The sequence below is a fragment of the Pezoporus occidentalis genome, unplaced genomic scaffold, assembly GCF_034315485.1.
Source record: "Pezoporus occidentalis ecotype Australia unplaced genomic scaffold, CSIRO_AGI_Poc_V1 ctg134, whole genome shotgun sequence".
Lineage (NCBI taxonomy): Eukaryota > Metazoa > Chordata > Aves > Psittaciformes > Psittacidae > Pezoporus > Pezoporus occidentalis.
The window spans coordinates 256163-272232 of record NW_026913146.1 but is presented as its reverse complement, the minus strand read 5'-3'; the positions used below and the strand labels follow the sequence as shown (position 1 = coordinate 272232).

General features: G+C 40.5%; 1 protein-coding gene across 7 annotated transcripts in view; it reads right to left on the bottom strand.

Moving 5' to 3' along the window:
- TAFA2 (TAFA chemokine like family member 2) overlaps positions 1 to 16070 on the bottom strand; it is a 199920-nt gene that overhangs the window by 23941 nt on the left and 159909 nt on the right. For all 7 annotated transcript variants that reach the window (XR_009962909.1, XR_009962908.1, XR_009962912.1 and 4 more), the window contains exons 3-4: positions 2315 to 2467; positions 1183 to 1307 (exon numbers count right to left, since the gene is read on the bottom strand). Coding sequence is in view for 1 of the 7 variants with exons in the window: in XM_062609079.1 (XP_062465063.1) it covers positions 1183 to 1307; positions 2315 to 2467 (278 nt within the window). In the remaining 6 variants the exon portion in view is untranslated. The remainder of the gene's footprint in view (positions 1 to 1182; positions 1308 to 2314; positions 2468 to 16070) is intronic.

The window sequence follows — 16070 nt, the reverse complement described above, 5'->3', positions numbered from 1 at the left end:
AAAAGGACATGGAACTGTTGGAACAAGTCCAGAGGAGGGCCACGAGGATGATCAGGGGACTGGAGCACCTCCTGTATGAAGACAGGCTGAGGAAGTTGGGGCTGTTCAGGCTGGAGAAGAGAAGGCTGCGTGGAGACCTCAGAGCAGCCTTCCAGTATCTGAAGGGGGGCTATAGGGTTGCTGGGGAGGGACTCTTCATTAGGGACTGTAGTGATAGGACAAGGGGTAACGGGTTAAAACTTAAATAGTGGAAGTTTAGATTGAGTGTAAGGAAGAAGTTCTTTACTGTGAGGGAAGTGAGGCACTGGAATGGGTTGCCCAGGGAAGTTGTGAATGCTTCATCCCTGGCAGTGTTCAAGGCCAGGTTGGACAGAGCCTTGGATGACGTGGTTTAGTGGGAGGTGTCCTTGCCCATGGGGGGGGGGTTGGAACTAGATGACCTTAAGGTCATTTCCAACCCTAACTAGTCTATGATTCTATGATTCTATAGAGATACAACACCATAGTTTTAGGAAGTTTGAGTTCTTAATGCTTATCTGAAGAATTTGTAATTCTCCTGTTTCTCTTACCCATTAAAAAGCAGAGATGACAGCACCTTTGTTTTCAGGCATTGTATATGGTGTATGTTACATGTATTTCTGATAATGTAGTTTTGAACTGATAATATAAAATGTGTCAAATGGAGAAAAGGAACTGTCAAAATTTAAATCTCAGTCATACAAGACAGAAGGAACTGGAAGATCATACTGTAGTGATGCACCAAATACTTACCATATTCAGAAGCTTCTATATAGAAACATGGTAAATCGATGTTATTGATAAAAATGCACTTGTTTGCTATACTGTGAATGAAGAGTTAGCAAGGTGTATAGACTTTGTACAACTGTTTTCAAAGATAAATGCATATCATATTATAACACATTTGATCATTACTGGTAGTTGAAGAAGGAGTCAAATCTACTGTCTCCTCTGCTTACCTGAGAAGGTCTGGCACACTGCTTACCATGGTCAAGCAATTGCAAAGTAGGCTGAGAAAAGTGCGCGGGACCAGGAAGTCCAATCCCAGTATGACTCTTCCCACACTTCTTTAGTCTTCTCAACTCATGTCTTCTTTGTGCACCAAATTTCCTGTGCACTTTTTTTTAACTTGTTGGTAACATGTCAGGTTGGTATCATACCTACCCTAGTTGTTTTCACTTTATTCCCAGATGAACAGCTCCATCCCTTACGATCTGGAAGAACTTTACATTCCTCCCCTTCAAGACATGGTTGCATGTGGCACCACCATTTCTGCTCCACTATTGAAGCTAAAAGAAAGGAAAACAGACACAACTGCATGTTGTTGAAATGAACACTTTAATGCCATTGTGTTGCAACATTTATTTTTCAGGAAAATGCTAGAAATGTATTGACTAACAGCTAGTTTGTGATTTTTCAGCCAAGTCAGACTCTTCACAAGAAATTAGGTCTCAATTTGCACAAGGTGCTATGTGCTTTGAAGTCAATCTCTTTACTATGTTTCTCTTTCTAATTTAGTGCAGTTCAGGAACTAATTTCAAAGCAATTTTTTTTCAGCCCTCATTTTTATTTGTTCAGTCAGATTCAAAATTTGAAGTACAATCTCTTCTTTTGAGTTACTGGATTTTGCATGATCTACTATATAGTCTAGCATAGCCTTATTAAAATTATTCCCCAATGATGACATATTTACAGCTTCTCTGACAGCTAGCAACACATCAACCATAAAGATATCATGTAATGAGTGAATCCATCCTGCTGAAAAATCAGCTACTATATTCCCAAATAAAGCATATGAGCCTATGCCAGATTTGTTAAGAAAACATTAATATTGCACTGTGAATAGGAAAAATAGCACTGGTCTAAAAAGACTAAAAACCAGAACTGTTCTCTGTTTGTTTGCTTGTTTGTTCCTCTATAATAAAAATAAATATATGAATAAAATGTAAGACACATGAAAATTATATGCTCATATAGATTTGCATAAACACTTTTAATTAAGTGAATTTCATACAACTCCTAGGGCACTCTGTTAGTTAGATCAAATTTAGCATCTCAAGAAGTTTCTTTCACCAGCATCTAATAATTTTGCTTAGCATTTCCACAGAGCAATAGCAAATAATTCATTTTTCCCATCTTCCTCTCATTCACCTTGGTCATGCCCTTCAAAACGCAGCAGCATTTCTACTCGTATTTTAAACAGTTAAATGCAATGGAGTGGTTCTCACTGATGAAATTAAGCCTGCAAAACCCCCTAGGAACATGCAGCAAAAGGAAGCAATAGAAATAGTCGCACCATCAACACAAGAAGGAGCTGCCCGGGTGGTACCTGCTACCTGCCCAGGGAAGCAGGAGCACTTCACTGTCTGTGATCTTTCTTCTATCTTGTTCTTATTGCAACATCTGTGGAGTGCCACCACTTCACAGGTCCCAGTTTTAACATGGTGAGCTGTGAAAATAAGATGATGAGCAATTTGACAACATTGTGAGGTAGCATCATACTACTTTGTTTTTTTTTATGATTCTATGATTTTTAATTAGAAATGCATTACACTTGGCTCTGTAAGGCAATCCGCCGTGCATGAAGCTAGAATTAAAATGGTACTAACACTAGAATGTTAGGTTGATTTCTTCTACAAATATAGTATAACCATCTCATGCAGAAAACACTGGCTAAAGTAAAACAATTGGAGAAGGTTTCATATGGGACAGTTCCAGTGAAGCAGGAAGCAGAAACATAAAACTAAGCTAGAAAATATATTAATTTCTGGACTCCCATAAACCTGTGTATAACTCTACCAAGATTTTTTTTCACCTTAAGGGAGAAATTTTGAAATGGAAGTGTTTCAATGTTGAAACACCCATGCATGCACAATTTTTCAGAATCTATGTCTCCAGAGTTTATGTCCAGGGCAGAAGCAGTTTTCAATACGATATCCCAAAACCTTCATACAGATGAAAAGAGAACTGGCAGGATACAGGGACAGCCCTCAAGCAAAACCCAGAAATAAAATCTAAGGAGTCACATTTGATTTTCGCCTGACACTGCAAAGTAAGTCTGGGAACATGGGGAACCAAGGTTTTCAAACACAGGAGGCAACAGGACAATTTTCATTACCCTGTATCCGGTAAACATCACCCTCACCCGTGCTCCTCTAACTGATCACTAGGAGCCCTGCGAGAAGAACAACTTGTTAAGAGGAGAGCTTACTAAACTACACTTCATGTTTCAACATCCAGTTACCAAAAGATCTGGAGTTCAAAGAAAGTAATTTTAACTAAACTTTCAGTGGTTACTGATACAAGATCAGGTATTTCTGGGGTTAGTTCATTTCCATCAGAAAGAATCATACAATTGTGGAATCATAGAATAGTTTGGTTTGGCAAGGACCTTCAACAGTCTTCTAGTCCAACCACCCTGCAATGAGCAGGACATCTCCAGCTAGATCAGGTTGCTCAGAACCACATCCAGCCTGGCCATGAATGTCTCCAGGGTGGTGCATCCACCACCTCCCTGGGCAACCTGTGCCAGTTTTACCACCTTCATCATAAAAAATTTTTCCTCACATCCAGCCTGAATCTCCCCTCTTTTAGTTTATAACCATTACCCCTCATCCTATCACAACAGGCCCTGCTAAAAAGTCTCTCACCATCTTTCTTATAGGCCCCTTTTAAGAACTGAAAGAAATTTGAACTTTTAGCTGGTGTTGACCTACAACGTTGATAGGGAGGAATAATAATTATGCAACACAATACATGTTTTAAGAGTACCATTTAATTCTCTATTTCCGCTGCTGTTAAACTTTTTGTACGCTTTATGCAAAGCCTATGTAATGAACGCTTCAGCGACCTTTTAGATTCCAAATGGCAAATAAAAACCAGAAGCTTCCATGAGAAAGCTGTACTAAGAGGCTATCAAGCAAACATTGATCTCTGGTTGCACTTAGTTACTATTGCACAGTATCAGTTCCCAAAAGACCTGAAGATGGAAAACAAACTTGATGTAGGCTATGGACCCCAAGAATGTGCCTAGAGGCAAAAACAACTGACAACAGCAAGGTAGTCTATCGACAAAGCATAAACTACTAAGCATTTCATTCAGACAATTTTCAGTAGAACAAGTCCACTGAAAAGTCTGTGATCATTCACAGCATCGTACTTTGTTAGGTTACATTACACTCCACCACATCACGCTGCGCTACAGCTGAAATGATATAACACAATGTGAACAACTAGCCCATGATCCATCATACTGTGATATGCTGAAATGTGACATAAAAATCAGAAATCTAGAAGGATTTGTTTTTTTGCTTAAAATCTCTTTGCTTTGGTTTTTAACTATTTATCATTTCTAATTCAAGAAAGGATGAGGAAAGCAATTCACACTACCTGCCTGTACTTTGCATTCACACTACCTGCCTGTACTTTGCAATCTCTGATATTTTCATACCTTTAATGATGAGCAAATATTTTTATAGCTACCAGTACAGTCTGCCGTAAAAAAATTACTTTTAATTATCTTCCAAACAATTTCAGTGGTATATATGCCAATAAAACAATTTTAAAAATATATTAATTTTTCTCACTAAAACAGTTGTAAGATTGGGGTGTTTTGGTTTTTTTTTGTGAATATGGCAAAAAGATAGACTAGGATATATTTTGAATATATAATATATAGTAGAACAAACACATGCTTTTGTAATTTCACATCAATTTTTATTTTGATAGGCAATTACATCTCTTATACCTACACATGCTAACAGAAATTCACTAACATATACTATGTGAAAGGACATAAAAAACCCAAACACTGAATCTCCAAAGGAAAGTAAATTTAGTGGTAAGAGGTGAACTTTGCCCCACATAAATTTTCACTACATTAGTTTTCAGTCATTATTTGTATTTTGATGTGTATCACTGATCCTGAAATTTTGTCTCCCTCTCCTATTAAATAGCTTTACACTGCTGTACCAGGTCTACAGAAATGTCATGCCTGTTAGAGAAAGTACAACGTGCACCGAGAGTCATCTGGAATGGAAACCAGTGAAAAGAACTGTTGCAAAATTCTGTCAGGGAAAAGTTCACACTGAAACGAAACTTTTGAAAGAATTGTTTTGTCGTAATTAGGGGGAGAATATCAGGCATTTTAAGACTTTTATGGAAAATGAAATTAAATTAAGCAGTCACATTCATTTACTATGCAGGAAAGGATCTCAAAGGATGAAAAGATGTGAAAAATGGTAGAGAACAAAAAAATAATCACATACTATTGATAGTATTTGGAGAGTCTTTAATAAAGCTGCTTTGAAATTTTTGGCATAAAACCGAAACAACTTAGAAAAGTATACAAAGATATTTCAAGCAATGAAAATCTAGGCCAACCATCCTCTAGTTTCTATCTACCATGTAGAGTATGCAAAGAATATTCCTTGAGAGGTAGGGATTTTAGCTCCTTATGCTATCAAATAATTAAGTTCCAGTGCAGTAAGTACAGTATCTGTCACATTCATGTGAAATGAAAGCCTCTATACAGTAGATAAAGGATTTCCCATGACAATACAAATTAACCCCATTAAGCCACTGAATCATTCCCTGAAAGAAGGATGGTACTTTAGGAGATTCACATTTTGGTTTTGTTTCTTTTTCTCCTAGTACAGTCTTCCAAGTATGCTGCTTGCTCTGCAGAAAACATTTGAGGAACTAAATGACATTTCTGGAATTCTACAGAAATTCATTATTCAAAATCACTGCAAACACTCAGTCCTGCATGCTCTGCTATTGCAAGTAATCCTTCCTGAAACCCATGTGAAGGACTACAGAAAGCAATATCTATGTATATAGGTTGTGAAGTTTTCCTGATGATTATGCATAACATAACATATGTATATATTATGTTCCAGAAGATGTAACACTGTATTATGAGTGCATAACTAGGAAAACAGGCATAACCGTATCTCACCCATTAACGGTATATCCTGTAATTAACCTGACACTTTTATAGCATTTTTCATGTAGTGAAATCATCAATAGTTATCCCCATAAATCAGTATGCTAGTGGTACAGCAAAAACTTAAATGTTCATAATTGTGATCCTGGAAAAAAATAAAGCTAAGTAATTATTATTTTTCAGTCTACGTAAAATTGCACTTAAAGACTATGTTTAAACATACACAGCAAAGACCTTTAAATATATACAAATTCTACCTGTTCTTGTCCCTTCATGGCAACTTTTTTTTTTCCTTCAGGTGAATGACATTTCAGTCATATTTTCATGGTGAATCTGGCTCTAAGTTATGAACAAACCTAGCATTAAATCAATGAATGTTTTCTGAATTCCATTGTTTGCTATCATTGTTATTTCCTAGCCCCACCACTTAAACATTGGTGTTCAGTTCTGATACCCATCTTCTCAGCCATTTGAGTCTTTTCTTTCTTGTAAGTTGCACAGGCCATGCATTAACACATACACTGGCCATTAAGAAAGAAAGAAGAAGAAATCATGTTGCCATGGACTAGATTACAGTAGCTACATACAAACAGTAAAAAAAACCCAATCAACCAAACACCAACAAGCCTCTATTATATGCTCTCTGCAAAGACACTATCACAACTGGGTGATGCAGCTAAACCCATTTAATCTCTAACATCTACTGGAAGAAAAAGATCCCTTGTCCCTTTTCACACCCTTCTTCATGCTTACATGAACATTCTTATTTGATGGTGACGACAGTAAACCAGAGACACAGACCAGCAGAATAATATATATATATTTATATATATATATATATATATATAAAAGATTTTTTTTTTTGGCAGGGTTAGTTCTCTGCAGGCTTATCTTCACAACTGGGTGTAAAGACTAGTGAGAACCAGCTTCAGCCATAAGGAAGCAGCAGGAGCAGGCAGATACGTGATTACTGCTGTGGAAACCAGCTTGTACATTGGCTTACAGGCACTGCATCTCTGCACTCCTACCTGAAATAAATGTATTTTATTCTCTTGCAGATAATTCCTCCAAGATCAGAGAGACTATGTAAAGTGTGCAAAGCTTTGTCTCATTGTGTCTGTGTGAGTTTTAAAGCTTTTCACAAAAACAAAGCTTTAGCTGAAACAAGAAGCAGCAGATGAGCAAGAAGGAGAGGATTGGCAATTACTCTAAACCATGAGTTTCAATCCATATTACATCTAATATTACACAAACTTTTGCCTTTTTGTGATCTTGGGTATAATTTGAAGATGTTCCATATGAAATACTATAGTAACCCAGTCTTTCAAAGTAGGCACATAGGTAGTCTTTATTCATGTAAACCATATCCACATGAGTAATTGCATTAAGGACTATAATGGAATTACTTTTTTTTAGTAACTATCTGCAAGGAAAAAGAAGCAGTATTTCAGCAGATTATCAACCTGATTCATTTGTTTCCCTGAGTGATCTGTCACTATTCTATACCACAGTATTGAAACAAGTGATTAAACAGAGGCAGGTTGTTGATATCAAATAAATAAAATTGGTGGTTATAATGTAACATTTTCCAGATTAGGCTCTAAATCACTGTCCTGCTCTTAAGTGACCAGGAAAAAAGTGGGTTTTTCTTATTCACATAGTCTATTTATTTGCTCTGTTCATACTGATTGACATGGAAATGAAATGTAGCTTATGTTTCTGCTACACTTCAGCAATTTCAATATGTCATATCAGTCTCAGTTTGTCACTGTAGATAGTAAGGACACAAATAAACTTGCAAAATTTCTCACACACAAGAACACACTCATACAGTATTGCTGCATTTTTCAATAGCTCAATAAGTGTTAGTAGTTGCCACATCTAAATAATCAAAATCTTATACGACCACAGCTAAATCAGGATTTCCTTTAAACATCAGACAGATATATAAAAAGATATATAAAAAGATATATAAAAAGAAATACACTGTACAGTTCATTCAATTAATTCCTTTTTCTTTTTAATATATTCTGTTATATCCACCTATCAGCTGGTAAGGAAAAACTTAAATTTAGTCTATTCATATTCTATCCGCAACTGTGCTGATATTGCTCCAGCTGTGTAGCTAAGAACATAAGCAATGTGAAGCTTTTTGTTAAACATAAAACCTTTGACTTGACCAGTCATTACAGTCACTGAGAAAAAAAAGCAGACAAGGTTTTGGGAACACGAGCTTCAGTTTGCTTGTGTGAACACAAAGCAAAGCACACTTTCATTTCAGCTCCATGGGCCAGAGGGAGGGCTGGAAGTTGAGACATCAGGGAAAGCAGAGCATCTCCAATACTAGTTACAGTTGCTACCTCTGGCATGCACCAAGCCACTGACTCCCAAAGAAGCAGTGGTGGACACACATTGAGAGGAATCCTACTGAACATAACATTTAAAGATCGGATTCAAATCCCTTTGAAATCAGTGGGTTGGTTTGATCAGTGGTTTTGGATCACAACTTCAATGACAAAAGGAAATTCTTTATTTTCAATGAAGGCGACATCTGGCTTTGCAACTGAGATATTTATTCCGATGACTGCAAATGTAGCACCTATTAGAGTGATTGAGCAAATGATGATATATAGTCTAGTCTATGCGACTGAAAAGTATGACGAATTAAGATTATTAAATCATGCTTTAAACCATCATAACAGCTGTCATGTTTTTCATCAAACAGTTCATTTACTAAAAGTTCAGTATTCAAGCAGTGAAACTGTTTTTGAAATCTAGTAAAATTTGGTTACACTTTGAACCTAAAAGCACAAATGCTGGGGGGGGAGGCGGGGAGGATAATTTGTCTCCCCATTTTCTTTATATTCTTTTAATACAGCATTTTTTATTGCTATGACAAACCAGAGATTTTTAAAACTGTAAAAACTTTCAAAACAAAGCAAAATTTTTTTTTTTTTTGGGAAAAAAAACTTACTTAGGAGTTTTGTTTGTTTTTTTTTTTTGGTGGGGTTTTAGAATCATAGAATCGTTAGGGTTGGAAAGGACTTTAAGATCATCTAGTTCCAACCCCCCTGCTGTGGGCAGGGACACCTTACGCTAGATCATATCACCCAAGGCCTCGTCCAACCTGGCCTTGAACACTGCCAGGGATGGAGCATTCACAACCTCCCTGGGCAACCCATTCCAGTGCCTCACCAACCTAACAGGAAAGAATTTCCTCTTATATCCAACCTAAACTTCCCCTGTTTAAGTTTTAACCTGTTACCCCTTGTCCTTCACTACAGTCTCTAATGAAGAGTCCCTCCCCAGCATCCCTATAGGACACCTTCAGATACTGGAAGGCTGCTCTGAGGTCTCCACGCAGCCTTCTCTTCTCCAGGCTGAACAGCCCCAACTTTCTCAGCCTGTCTTCATACGGGAGGTGCTCCAGTCCCCTGATCATCCTCGTGGCCCTTCTCTGGACTTGTTCCAACAGTTCCATGTCCTTTTTATGTTGAGGACACCAGAACTGCACACAATACTCTAGGTGAGGTTTCACAAGAGCAGAGTAGAGGGGCAGGATCACCTCCTTCGACCTGCTGGTCACGCTCCTTTTGATGCAGCCCAGGATACGGTTGGCTTTCTGGGCTGCGAGCGCACACTGAAGCCAGCTCATGTTCATTTTCTTATCTACCAACACCCCCAAGTCCTTCTCCGCATGGCTGCTCTGAATCTCTTCTCTGCCCAACCTGTAGCTGTGCCTGGGATTGCTCTGACCCAGGTGTAGGACCTTGCACTTGTCATGGTTAAACTTCATGAGGTTGGCATCAGCCCACCTCACAAGTGTGTCAAGGTCCCTCTGGATGGCATTCCTTCCCTCCAGCGTATCAACCGAACCACACAGCTTGGTGTCATCAGCAAACTTGCTGAGGGCGCACTCAATCCCACTGTCCATGTCAGTGACAAAGATGTTGAACAAGACCGGTCCCAACACCGATCCCTGAGGGACACCACTCGTTACTGGTCTCCAGCCGGACATTGAGTCATTGACCACAACTCTCTGTGTGCGGCCATCCAGCCAGTTCTTTATCCACCGAGTGGTCCATCCATCAAATTGATGTCTCTCCAATTTAGAGACAAGGATGTCGTGTGGGGCAGCGTCAAACACTTTACACAAGTCCAGGTAGATGACATCAACTGCTCTACCCCTGTCCATCAGTTCTGTAGCCCCATCATAGAAGGCCACCAAATTGGTCAGGCAGGATTTCCCCTTAATGAAGCCATGCTGGCTGTCACCAAGCACCTTGTTGATTTTCATGTGCCTTAGCATGCTTTCCAGGAGAATGTGCTCCAAGATTTTGCCAGGCACAGAGGTGAGACTGACTGCTCTGTAATTCCCCGGGTCATCAATTTTCCCCTTCTTGAAAATGGGGGTTATATTTCCCTTTTTCCAGTCATTGGGAACTTCACCTGACTGCCATGATTTCTCAAATATGATGGCCAGCGGCTTCGCAACTTCATTCACCAGCTCCTTCAGGACCCATGGATGGATCTCATCAGGACCCATGGGCTTGTGCACGTTCAGATTTTTAAGATGGTCTCGAACCAGATCCTCTCCTACAGTGGGCCCAAGGTCTTCATTCTCACAGTCCCTGCATCTGCCTTCCAAGACTTGGGTGGTTTGGTCAGAGCCTTTGCCAGTGAAAACGAGGCAAAGAAGTCATTCAGAACCTCAGCCTTCTCCAAATCCTGTGTAGCCAGTTCTCCCGAGAGCTTCCTGAGGGGGCCTACATTCTCCCTAGTCTGTTTTTTATTTGCTATGTGCCTGTAGAATCCCTTCCTGTTATCTTTAATACCTCTAGCTAAGTTTAATTTTAAACTTTTTTTGTTGTGTTTGATTGTTGGTTTTGGTTTGTTGTGTTTTTTTTGTTTGGCCAGTGAGCTGAAAAATCAATTGCAGACACAGCAGTAACTCCTGTGTCTTCAACGATGACAATGAGGCATGGCACATTTTGTGCTGCATCTCAGGAAAGACACTCATGCTGCTTTATTTTCCAGATGATACACGGGGTTGCACTACAGAATTAGCAGGAAAAAATGGTAATTCTACACTATCATTACATTTCACATGGCTATTTAAAACCTTTTTTAGTTATCTATTCCACTGATGCCATGCATATTAAAATATTCACATAGTTTAGAAGTAGTACACATCTAAAACCAGCAGTAAATTCTCTCTTTAAAATTTCAGTTTTAAAGAGAGAATTTACTGTAATAAGAAGCAGTTCTCTATGTCTCCTGATGGTCCTTTTTCCAAATACCTAGAACTGAGGATGTGCTGAATAACCCTCACCTCAGTACAGCCCTTCACTAAACACAAATGCCCTGGATGTCCAGAGGAGCCCGGAGCATCCTAATGAGTTCCAACAGAGCACCCTGACCTGGTGATCCCAGCACCATCCCCAGGGAGCAACCAGCCTGTGGGCCCCATGTGAAACCCACCTAGGTGAGTCAACACAAGAAACTGCCTCTCCAGAAAGCCTTGCAGACTAAAGGAAGTGCTGGAGACAGGGGTCTAGGACCTGTTATCAGATGAAGGAGGAGCAGAATTTTGAGATTGTGCAGTACTTGCCCTCAGACATTTTGTGGAAACTTTTGAGACTCATCATGGGATGCTTAGTGGAAGGACCAGGGGAAGGGAATAGGAGGGAGGCAGTCAGGGTGGACTTGGGAGGAACAAGCATAAAACAATAAAGTGGACAGGGTAAGAGGGGCCAGTGAAGTATAAACAGCAATTGACCAGTACACTTGCCTGGCTAAGGCTTGTGCTTGGACACAAGCTAACCTTCACTCTCATTAAATCCCATGTCTATCTTTTTTTGTGAGTAAACTCTCTTCTCTGAGTGGGTATGTGTGAAAGCTAGCGAAATTTAAACCAGACTAGCTGGTGATAGACTAAGAGATCTGATTACCTGCAACTGGCTTGGGATCAAAAACCTCACGGGCTTGTGAACCCAAGTGAAAGCAACTGGATATATGGGGCACTTCAGACCAGCTACCAGTCAGGCTGTGTCTAAGAACAGCTATTGAAGTGATCCATTTTGTGTATTTGTATGCATAAATGTATCTCCCTCCGTTAGCAGACTTCAGTCCTAATCAGCCAGGAAAGAATATTGGGACATCCACTGTATGATTTCTGTGTGCATTAACATGGGTGCCAGGAAAAGCTTTCTGGTTTGTATACATTGATCTGTGTGGCTGGCTCTGTTTGTACTGTCCATATGTGAGTCTATATGTTCATCCATATGTATCTAAGAAGAGCATACACGCTCTGCCTCCCCACTGGAGAAACTGGGGATAAGGAGTTGCATCAGCCTCACATCTACTCAGCTGCTGCATTGTTGTGGTTTAAACCCAGTCAGGTAATTCGTTCGCTCACCCTCCCCCTGCTCCCGGAGGGACGGAGAGGAGAATCAACTCCCACGGGTTGAGATAAGAACAGTTTAGTAACTAAGGTATAACACAAATCACTACTGCTACCACCAATGATAATAATGATAAAGGAAATAACAAGGGAAGAGAATACATCATCTCACCACCAGCCGACCGATAACTCGCCCCACAGGCCCAACCAAGCTCCGACCGATACCTCCTCCAACCCCTCAGTCTCCCAGCCCTTCCGGCTAACTCCCAGTTACATCCTGGGCATGACGTGCTGTGGTATGGAATACCTCTTTGGTCAGTTTGGGTCAGGTGTCCTGTCTCTGCTTCCTCCTGGCTTCCCCTCCTCCCTGGCAGAGCATGAGGCTCACAAAGTCCTTGGCCAAACCAAAACATCGCTTGTTATCAGCTCTGTTCCCGAGCTGAAAGTCAAAACATTGCACTGCACCAGCTACCAAGAAGGGAAAAAATGACTGCTACTGCTGAACCCAGGACATGCATTCACTGACCTCTAAGAGATGTGAGAATTAGAAATATTTGGGGAAAAAAAGGCAAGGAAGACAGAGGCAGCAGTTGGCAAAATCACATCTAACCCTCAACCTTTGCTACTAAGAAATGTACATAGACTGACAAGGTAATTCACTCATATCAGACAGGATACCTCTATCTAGATCAGCAGACACATCTGTAGAGAGACACATGCCAAAACACTGCAGTGAGTCAAGCAGAAGAGTCGCCCTGTTCGATGACAACATAGGCCATGTAGACCTTTTTTTCTTTTCACTTGATTTGGGTAATGCTGTGATGTGCACATCTCCTTGCCATGCCAAGATTTCCTGAAGAACTACAAACACACCTTATGGACAGGACTTTGACGTCTTATTTACTGCATTCATATTTCCATGCACCTCAGCTATAGCTATTAAAAGTCACTTGGTCACCTTGGGCACTGAAAAAGTCCAATAGACAGGTCAGTCACTACACTCTACTTACGCTTGTGGAGAATCAGTTCACCTTAAAAGTACAGCATTGGTTTTCATTTCTCTCTTACTCTGATGTCTCTTGCATCTTGGGGAAGGTTCTCAGATGAGTTGTTAAAAAACAGAGCTCGTTGCTTGGACTGATAATCTTTGCAGTGCTGCCTGTAGGCAGCATATACTCAAAAGATCCTGCTAACTGCAGCCCTTTCTATCCTTCCTGCTTTCAATGTGGTGTTTTCTCTTCTGAGAGAAGCATTTTAAGTTAAAAAAGTGATTCTTGTTAGCAGATGTCAGCCCAGATCCTCTCATTGGGTTGCTTCCACCATGCAATTAACCTGGTTAGTCCACGTGGGACAAGGATGGTAAGCAAAGTTCATATGACGACATCTGGCAGACAGCATCTCTCGTAGCCTTTAAAAACCAAGCTAATCTATGGTTTGCCACAGTCACATTTCCAAGTGTACTTTTCTGTACAGCACCAAAGAAAAATCTCATCCATCAGTTTGCCTGCCAACCACCAGCTATAGCCATCTGTGTGGGAAAACTTTTTCCCTTTTGGAAAATCAAAGAAAACTAGCATTCCCCTGAGAAGAGCTTGCTAATGACCCTGTAAGATCAAGCTTCAGATATTCCCATAGCAAAACCTATGCACCGAAATGGGCTGAAGGTTTGAGCTGTCTCCACTGAGACATAAAAAGACTGACTGACTGACTGACACAGCAAGTTGGCACAGTCCCAGCTGGTCACACAATCTTTACAAACATAAAACCACAGATGGAGCACTTCGTGTAGGATCCCTTGGACCTGGAGAGCTCACAGCCATCTGACTTTATCCTCCTGGCCTTGCTGAGAGTTTTATTCAATCAGTCCTTTGGCAGGGATGAGGTAGTCTTACTCAAGTAAGTTTAACTCCTCTCTCACAAAAGTCAGAACCTTTTTATGGCAATGGCTACAAATGGTGCCTTCACACCAAATTTTTAGCCAAAAACACAGGAACTCAAAACACAACTAATTTTCAGGTAGCCTGCAGGGTAATTCCCTCTTCGTTGTATGACATCCTCTCAGCCTAGAGTGCTGCCCTCCCTAGACCCACTTTCAGTTTTGAAATCGGATGATCGCTAGGTTCACAAAACCACAGAGGGCTCAGGCAAGGTCACAAACAATGATCTTTCAGGATCTTGCAGCTCTTTATATGTTCACCTGCTGCCCAGTACTCATGACAAGCTCAGCTGCCTGGCTATAGCCAGCCCCTTTGGTCTCTCACACCTCCCGCTGCAGGTGCCCAAAGAAGAGCCACTTCACCATAGCCACCCCATTCTGCTGAGCAGTGGAGCAGATGAGAGGATGCTGATGGCAGCAAAGGTTCCATGTTTCCTTAGGGGGCCAAAATGGAGCCGTTCTGCTTTTTGCAGGCAAGACGCTTCCCACGTTTCTTCTCTAGCAGCTGCGGGCTGACACCATCCACAAGATGAGCTTATATAGAGCTGGCAGAGAAACACCCAGGGCAAGGCACAGTTTATAAATACCAGAAGAAGTCAAAAGCCCCAGTATCTCTGAGGTTGTTATCAAACATGTTAAGCAAACGATATATTAAAGTGTGCAGACATTTTGTAAATTACCAGGCTGAGGTTTGAGATTACTAATTATATGATTTCACAGAGAAAAAAGACCAATCCAGCTCTCAGGCACTCAAAAGAACATTTGGCACAAAGACTTTTTATTCTCTCCTACTCTCTCTATGGGCCTTCTGCCAAATATCTCGACTCAGCAAGAAGCAGTAGCACATGTCCCAGAGCAGCCTTCAGCATCTGACAGAATGCAAAAACCCCCACATTTTTCCTCAGTCTCAGGGCTTCAGAAGACTGTAGTTTACACCATTATGGGGAATACATTTCCCCTGTTTCCTTAGATGACTCTCATTATTAATTTTCTTTTCTTTCCAGCTGACCCAATTGGTCTCAGGGCACATTGAACCAGATGACAAATTAACATGTTCTCGGGGATGTGGAAGAAAGAAAAAAAGGTCATAAAGTCTTTTTCTACCCCTACGTATTTGTATGACCCCCTGGCATACAACAATCACCTGAAGTAACGTCTTAAGAAAAGTGCTGTGCATGGGAGTCTCTATGAAATAGGATTAGTATAACAAGAGGGAGAGGCAAACTCACTAGTCCTTTTAAATGGCCTGCTATCAGAATTCTCATGGTTATTAGAAAATAGCTCAAGCACCTCAGTAGACTTTAGGTGGCTGAAGCATAGGGAAGGGCAATAATGGTTTCCCCAACGAAGGATGCATCTGGGTCCCTATGCTCTGTTTCCATCTCAACGCACATCTAGTGGCTTATGCACAACCTTGCTTCCACAACTGAAGTTTTTATTTATTTATTTATTAAGGTGAAGAAACTTATTTAGGTAATAGACCACTGTAATAAGAAGGTCATTTCATATTTAAGCACCTGAATGCCACTATGAGATCCATCATCAAAATATTTGTATTTTATTCCACTTTTATATTTGAAAATTTATGCTCAGCACCCCTTATTCACTCCTGTCGTGGTTTAAACCCAGTCAGGTAATTCGTTCACTCACTTACCCCCCCTCTCCTTGCCCTCCCCTTGCTCCCGGAGGGACAGAGAGGAGAGTCAAAAAGAATGCAACTCCCACGGGTTGAGATAAGAACAGTTTAGTAACTAAGGTATAACACA